The sequence below is a fragment of the Bombus huntii genome, chromosome 4, assembly GCF_024542735.1.
Source record: "Bombus huntii isolate Logan2020A chromosome 4, iyBomHunt1.1, whole genome shotgun sequence".
In the NCBI taxonomy this organism is placed as follows: domain Eukaryota; kingdom Metazoa; phylum Arthropoda; class Insecta; order Hymenoptera; family Apidae; genus Bombus; species Bombus huntii.
This window is the reverse complement of record NC_066241.1, coordinates 7,572,508-7,581,135: the sequence shown is the minus strand read 5'-3', so window position 1 is coordinate 7,581,135 and position 8,628 is coordinate 7,572,508. Positions and strand designations below refer to the sequence as shown.

Here is an 8,628-nt window from a genome sequence, read left to right as displayed (position 1 = left end):
ATGTCCTTTGTGTCCGTCGAATGATATAACTACTATGTTTTCATGCAAGATGATCTATTAATTCGACGTGTTATAACTTTGTCCCATGATAACGTAAATTACTTGGTGGAAACAATGTCTGCGATTACAGTAGTGACAGATTGAGCAACGAGCAGTAGCGGATTAATCTCCTTGCATGGTAAATGCACGCTGTCACGTGTATGTACCATAGCAGGCCTGCGGTTTATTTTGTCTACAAACAGCGTATACTTCCCAGACACAGCTACGGAGTCGAGGCCTGGTACAGTATTGCGACTGTGCTCGGTTAATGAGCCAACCGATCGTCGTTTTATTGAGACGCGGCCAATGACAGTGTGAATACTGTTAGAAAAAGACCAGACGAATTATAAGCGTTTATCGTCGATCGTTTAATTAAATGTTACGAGTGCACTTAGTGCGGATATTTTCTCGAATATCGAAAATTTTATCATTATTGGGATTCAGAGTAGCTGATGGTTCTTCGTCTATTGTGAACGTGATCCTTCATCTCCTTTTTTTCAGAGTATTTACTACGACTATTATATCCGCTATTTCACTGCATCGATGCTCGCTCAACTCGATTGTTGGTTAAAGATGATATCTTTTCATGTTTTAAAGCAAACAGCGATATTCCAAGGAACGATTAAACAGGATCAATGATTTTCTGTTTCAGGTGGTTTAAAACATGGAAACGGTGGCATAGGCAGTGCAAGCAGTTCGAGAAGCACAAGTCCGAGTCAGCAACAGTCACCCCAAAGCGGACTCTCTTTCATTCCTCAGCCCAGAAATCAGAATTCTACGAATAGACAACCTGCAGCTACTACTCCAAGGTAAATATCAATTTTTCCTAACGATACAGCATACATTGGCTGCTATATATATACTTTTATCCTTCATTTTCTCAATTTCTTTTCATCATATCTTTCCTTGCAGTAACACAATTGTTAAACTGTCTACCATTTGTTATCGAGCATACTGTAGACTCGATAATGTTTTCCTATCGTTGCGTCGTTCATATTATTTGCTATTTCTCACAATCGGAATAATGGCATCGAAGAACTAATCATCGAACATTAAATCGTTTCAGCCCTCGAACGTCTACGGTGGGCAAACCCAGCGGCGTAAGGACTGCTCAACAATCGCCATACGCCACCACGGGAGCTCCCACCCAGCAAAACAAGAACTCCGTCTTAGACAAATTCAAACTCTTCAACAACAAAGAGAAGAATCAAGATCGTGGTAAAGCTTCGTCCGGTGTGTCGAAACGTACATCCAGTTCTTCCGGCTTTTCCTCGGCGAGATCGGAACACTCCGATAGCTCGACGTCGCTGTGCGATCAGAGCAAGTTGCAAGTGGAATCGCCCAAGAGTCGTGCGCTGAAATCGAAGCTGCAATCGACCAAGCCGGCGAAACAGGCGAGCCCGAAGACAGTGAGAAAAGAGCAGAGCAAAGCTCAAAGTAAAATAGCACGGACGAAGGGTGCACCTGATAAATTGGTCGGCTATAATCCGCCCTTGGAAGATGTCAAGCCGACCAGTAAAATCGGTGGCGTGGGGGCCAAACCGGCCGTGGACAAAAAGTCCTCGAATCTCCATGATCTGCTGAAGCAACAGCCTAGCAGTCAACTGCAGAAACCGAATCCTTCCGTATTGATGCCTCCTAAGCAAATCGCTCCGCAAGACGTGAAGAACTTTGGCAGCTTGAAGAACGACTCGTCGAAACAGTCGCCCAGACCCAAGATGGAGCTGCCAGCCAAGATACCCGACACGAAAGTTCATCTGCAAAACATGAAGGTTCCACCGAACGGATTGAACAAGGACGTTCTAGCGCAGAAAGTATTATTGAGCAATACGAATGGAATGATCAAGCAGACTGAGCACGAAGAAATCGTCATCACCAACGAGAATAGTTCTACGATCGATCACACGTTGTCTATGAACCAAGCGAATTTGTGCGACCAAAAGTCGACGGTCGAGAAGCAAAAGGAGATCGGTGAGAACGTACTGACGAATAATCAAGCGACACCCGTGGAAAATAGCAATCCGTCGAAGCAACAAAATACGAGCCTGCCCGTGAAAGCTCGAATTCCAAACGAAGTACACGAGACAGAAAGGATAAATGGAAAGCAAACACCGCCCGTTTCTCCTCGTAACAGCCCGGAAACACCGATGGATGTAAAAATGGCAAGCATTCAAGAGAACCCGGCAGCTGCTGCAACAACTCACGTTAACGTTCCTCCTCACGGGCAAGTTTCGAACGCGCTAAATTTTGGAGCGAATAAGCAGCCACCGGTTCTTAATAGTCCACTGCAAGGTTCAACCTTGGGCGCTTCCGGGAGCCCAGGTTCCAGCATTCCGAAGCCCACGGCCTTGGTGAAAGGCACTTCGAAACCACCGAAGGAAAACAACATGCCAGGCGCACCGACGCCCACAAAATTAAAGGCAGACGCTTTGCATCGTAAGCTCGATCCGAACACGGTTGCAATGGTGTCACCAATGCCAAGTATCTCGGACCTGATGTCCGAGAGCTCTCATAGTAATTCTAATAGTACTGGTCAGAGTAATTCCAGCGACAGCAGCGTTATTTATAGGCCCAGCAGCGAAAGTGGCAGCGAAATCAAAACCATACCTAACAGGAAAATTGACACAACCTTCGAACAAATGGAGAAGGTCAGTAACACTGTCGATACGTCGATACGTATTCCTCGGACGAACGATGTATTTAACTTCGGTAAAATATTACTTGACGCTTTTATAGTAGGCGATAGGCAGCAAGTATTTAACTGTCAGCGATTTTAGACGATTGCAAGGACTCGTCTTTGCTGTTATAGTGTACAATTCGCACAAAAATTATTGCGGAATAAAACAAGCGTTATCAAGGAAAAAATAGAGATACGTCAGAAAAATGTTGTATGTTTAAAAGAAAATTTAATAAATTTCAAAGAGAACACAACAGAATTCCGCAGAAAGAATAAGAGATCTTTAAACGAAAAGTCGCGTGTCCGCCAATGTAGTCCAAAGCACCTACTGTGAAAACGTTGAGTAATTACCTATTATGCACGGCTGCTAATAAACTTTGCATAGTTAGCGTAATGCAAACCATACTTTAGTTGCTAAATATCTAAAATAAGTGTTAAATGCAGGATCAGGCGTTAATTTAGTCTATTTTATAGGTTTTGTCAGAAAGTTCAACGTGCGGTGGAGGTTCTATGGGTGACGACGAAGCAGAGATGACAGTGAAGCCTATGCAGCCTCTACTTCGCGGTTACACGCCGGGTGCAAGGGCCCTTCAGACCTTACCAAGCAGAACAACAGCGCGACAGTACACGATTCTTCATTCTTCTTCTCATCATCATGTCGGTCACGATTACGCGGACATCGACGTCGCCTCCGGTTATCTAAGCGACGGGGAGGTTCTTCGAGGTGGCATGACCGTTGGTAGTAGAACTATATCCGACTTGTGCGATGGTTACATGTCCGAGGGCGGTGCCTCGTTGTACGCACGCAGAATCAATCCGTCTTACGGCCACGATCACGAGAGGTAAGTTTATAGAAACGTTCATTTTTATCTAAATATTTCGATTACGTTTATTCGACTGTCTAAATTAGTTGAAATTAAATTTTAGTTAAAAAGCAGTTAAACGAAATTTACGGATTACCGCTGAGAAACAATACATGGTTCGCTAATCTATCATTCGGTTTCATTTAAGTCGGCTCGAGATTGTACTTATTTGTTATTAAAAATCCAACTTCACGGTGTTTATTTTTTGTTTACTTTTAGTAACATAAACTTTTAAAATAATATCCTTTGATGCAAGGAAGATGAAAAGATTTCAAATCGCCTGAAAAGTCTCCAAGACAAAGCACGCTACGTTATACGTGTTTTCGTCCATTTATTTCCACGAGGGCATCTTGTTGCTTCTTGGTGCACGTGTTTCAATGGCACGTCGAGTGAGTCATAGTTCCCCCATGAACGTAAAATGTAAGCCGCCAGATTTGTCAGCGCACGTGGGCCCAATTGCGGATTCTAACCGATGAATATAATTTTATTAGCGGACAAAGCGTTGCCGTTCTTCAAGAAATTGTTTGGAAATTTTCATTCCTCCTATTCAATCGTTCTCTACTCGCGATTTATTTAAGAAAACGTAAATCAACCTCTAAAATTCGAACAAAATTCTTACATATACGTCATAGCTAATTAGCGAAAAAACGATATTTTTCACCCAACTATTTATTACCTTACAATACAATTGTGGAAACGATTGCTAATTTCATTTTAAACATCAAGGAGATACTTAAGTAATATTAAGTTATTCTAGCGCGAATCACTCGACGAAGTAGATTAACGATGTCTGAATCAGACTTAATACGGCATGCACCAAGTAGCGATGCTACTACTAACGGCCTTTAATTAGACGAAATTTGCAGGGGCTAATTTCGTACGGGCCTCCAATTACTCAGCTCTTCGCAGCTTAGCACGGTTATCTTTGGTTGCTTCGATTGAATTAAGAAAGCCTTGTCGAGATGCTGGTTAATTAACTTTTCTATGCTTCACTTTTATCCATTCTTCTAGTCTCTCATCGAGTTACCTTACCTGAAAATCCACTAGTTTTCTGTTAATTTCAGACCGTTTCGAAAGTGTTTGTGTCTAAATTACGTTCACGTAATTACGAACGCGTAATAAGTTCGTGAGATTTGTGTTATTAACATTCGCCGAACGAAAAGTAAAAGTGAAAATCTATTAAACTTGAACGCCCGAAACGCTTAAAATATTTAGTTATCAGATAATTCCGCTTAGTATATATTTGGTGTACCTTTACGGAATATTTTTCCTATTGTGACCAACCAATCAAAATCGGAGAATTTCGTTACGACGGAAGTGTCGAAGGATGGAAAGAAAATTTGACTGGAAGCAGAGGAGAATTGGCAATGGAGAAAAAAGCGGAAATGGGTCAGTGGTGATCATTTCGATTAGATTCACCGCATTGAGTTTGGATTCGTCTCGGTCGAATAGAATCTCATTGAAGCGTAGGTCGTTTTATCCAGCTCGTTCGACTATTCAATCTCATTTGATTTCCTTCGAACGTGTCGTCCATGTAAAGTGTATTGGACGAACGACAATAATTTCTCGCGAATGCCCTATATTACAACTCGGTCCAGCAGATAAGAAATTCCACTGCAATTTTCGCAGGAATATAGGACACGGCCATCGTTCGTAAGGAAATTCCGGTTGTATCGATAATAGCGAGGAAACAGCGAGTTAACGATTGTGATGCGTTCCATGCGACGAGAATAATCATAACGGAAATGTTCTAGCGCCATACTCGTAATTTTGTACGAATATCACGTATCGCGTTGACAATCTTGGCGAAAGTTGCTTCGAATATTAATATTTTTAGAATTATATTCTATAGAGATTTTTACATAATCAGAATCCATCGATTCATTCAATATCGCGTCCCTGCGCACATAAGGACCTTCGTTAACATATTGCTAGCAGATCGAGGGGATTTCCCCATTTCACTTAGCCAGGCACTGAACTCTATTGACGTAACAATAGAAACTTGTAATTCCTTCATAGACTACTACCAACCAAAGCATAATGAAATATTCATATCTCCGTCTCATCCAATCCACAAAATCGTTTCCATATTAATTTAGGATACAGACAGTTTCCAATCTCAGTATACGCTATAACATCCAACGAACATACAATTCTTTGGTGAACTACTGGATTGTGTTCCTTCTTTCCGAGCCTGTTCGATTCTTAGATTTCCATTTTATAAGAAAAGCGGAGACACGAAACAGTTAGGTCGGATGAAAAAGAAAAAAAAAAGAACTCAGTGAACGTCCCACCTAGAGTGACTTCGAGTGGATTATCCCGATTATATCGAGAAACGCCTTGAATTTAAAGCGCGCATCTATAGAGCCGTGCCCCGTGGCAATTTGCCCTCTGTACCGATATTCGAAACCTCGACACGATCCAGACACTTGTATGGCTATACAGTACATGCGACCTAGGCGAAAAACGTATTATCGGCAGTCGTTCGATTCATTTTCCGATAATAGAGACAAATTGTTCGATCGATGCAATTTGTTACAATTTGTTACAATTTGTTATAAATGGATAAATGGATAAAATGCCATTTCAAACGGAACGAGTATTATTGCAATTGTAGCAATAAAAAGATGCTTAGGCTTTTATCACACTTAAACTAGCCTATTAAAAACAAAAATTTATATGCCATAGATATATTTCAGTTTCAGCTTGTTTCATAGTTAAGGTCGTAGCACCATTTATCGATGATTCTAAAGTTAGAGTATTTGTTTCTATTTATTTTACTACATTCTGTATGATATTTCCTATCCTCTCGGACTGAAACGATCGTTTCTTTACTCTGTCATCATACCGTTTACTATCTCAACTTCTCGATTGGTATCGTGACACTTTAGGACGCTTCAATTTTCCACGGTAATTTACTCAACCAACGACAGTCTCTCGTCGAACAGAAATACTGCGGAGTATTGCGGAGCGTTCTGAAGGTAACGTTCAAGCCAAACAAGCAGAAACATAGACCGAGAACAGCAGCATTCGCTCGTGCTCGTTTAGTGTAAACGGCCGTCTAGCAATTTGTTCGTAGAATTATTTACACCGAAAGAGCTTCGCTGCGAATATACGTTCGTTAAAATTAGACCGTGCACCTTCTACCAGAATGCTCGATAGTTATTTCCAGTTCGATCCTTACTTACATCAGCGACGACGACGTTTGACGAAATTGTAAGGCAGTATATTATAAAATGGATCGCATTAATGACGTCTAACGAAGAAATTGTAAGAAATCCTACTATAAAATAAATTATACGATAATCGAATCGTATTAGATCATTCGGATGTTTGATTTCCTATTCGGCGAACAATCGCCACTCTGCGAAAAATAGCTCGCTTACGCTTTAATTTCGCTAAGCACAGACGAATACGAGGGATTGCTCGTCGTTAGGTTGAAAGGTACCTTTAGGACACCCACGCGAGTCTTGGTAGTAGGCCAACGGAATAGCCGCTAGGCCGCAGGAACAGCGGTGTTTTCGTAATACGCCAAACAGCCGGAGGCGTATCATGGACCCTCTCCAGGCTTGCTAACTCGTTTGGCACAAGCAAGCCGCGTATCATCCGCTTGAAACCCAACGCGCTTTTCGGAAATTCAATATACTTGCCCCTGTCTTCTGGCTCGACCCTCTATATATCCTTCCACCATCGTCGTGAACCCCATAAAGCAGGGCGAGCACACAACAAAGAAGGCAAGTTCTGAGAGCCATATTCCAACGATTACGAATCCTCCAACAATGCTAGAGAACATTATCTCTCGCTTATCCCTTAGCATTCGTGCTTTTAATTCTTTTCTACCGAATACTGTCGCTTCTGCAGCTTCGTATTTGTTCCTTTCTTTCTTTTTTTTTTTTTTTTTTTATTATGTCCGGAGAGAATTGCATTCGACTGTATTCAGAGCGGCTAACGATTATACTGTGAATATTCGCGCAAATTCAAATTTTTCTGACCACAACTGACCAAAAGTGGAAGCCGCATAAGCAAAAGTTTATTTTATTTGCTGAATATCGTAGTGAGTGCTATATTTGGAATATTTTATATATTCTTGCATATTATGCGCAACCTGTGCATTTTCCACTTTCAAATATCCCATAATTGCATAAAAATCCGCAGTCCACTAACGAGTTCGAAGAAAATTCGTGCCAGGAAATAAGGCAAGGGGCGAGAGCTGGCTTTCAGCACGTCATTTACGGTACCTTTAAACACAATATTTATTCTAGAATTGACACGAAATTAGGATACCGTCGAGGTTCTATTTAATTTTATCTTAATGCAGTTTCCAAGTTTGATTACTGCTCCCATGTGTGGGTATGTGATTCCTCGTTCTATTTAATTACGGGCTTTACGCGATGAAGACAGAGTCGACGGAATTTTGACTCGCCAAGGTGGAGGTTAAACCCTCCAGGTGTTCCTAATTGCAATCATCAAACATTGAGAAAATGATGTTTACTCTTCCCTTAGTTCTTCCTCTTTTATCCCTGTTAAATCTCTTTAGTACGTCTGATCCTTCCTAACAAAAATTTATGACTTTTGTCACAGTAATCCATAAACCGTATAAAGTCCTATTAATTCAAAGCGTTAAAGAGGAACGATGTAAAGACGAGTTGCGCATGCGATGCGCTGTAAGAATTATTGCAAATAACGTAATATGGGAGAAAGAATTTATTCTACATGAAATTGTAATGTGATAAAAGAGCGAAGATTATGTGAAAAACGCAATATGAAAGTGAACGAATAAATTGCCACTGTGACGTACAGAATATTTCGTGGAAATAACGAATAACCAAAAGACGAATAAAAGTAGAGCAATCGGTGAGTACAGAATTAGCCAGTACATTTCAAACAATGTTCAGCAGGTGTATGTAAATACGATTGCCGTTTGAAATGTCAAGACAATTATCGAGGAATCGCAGGTACATAATAGAGAATACGTTCGGCTTCAGCATCGAACAATAATGGATTGAAACAAACAGCAAAGCGAGAAATCAATTTAAACTACCGAGAAGA

The 8,628-nt window shown here is 41.0% G+C and overlaps 1 protein-coding gene across 7 annotated transcripts in view; it reads left to right on the top strand.

Moving 5' to 3' along the window:
• Positions 1-8,628, top strand: part of LOC126865001 (protein sickie) — a 192,863-nt gene that overhangs the window by 121,005 nt on the left and 63,230 nt on the right. For 6 of the 7 annotated variants that reach the window (XM_050616998.1, XM_050616996.1, XM_050616995.1 and 3 more), the window contains 3 exons: positions 692-848; positions 1,106-2,687; positions 3,191-3,558. In XM_050616998.1, the coding sequence (XP_050472955.1) occupies positions 692-848; positions 1,106-2,687; positions 3,191-3,558 (2,107 nt within the window). Of the gene's footprint in view, positions 1-381; positions 602-691; positions 849-1,105; positions 2,688-3,190; positions 3,559-8,628 lie in introns of those variants that run through there. The other variant, XM_050617000.1, reaches the window with a different exon arrangement.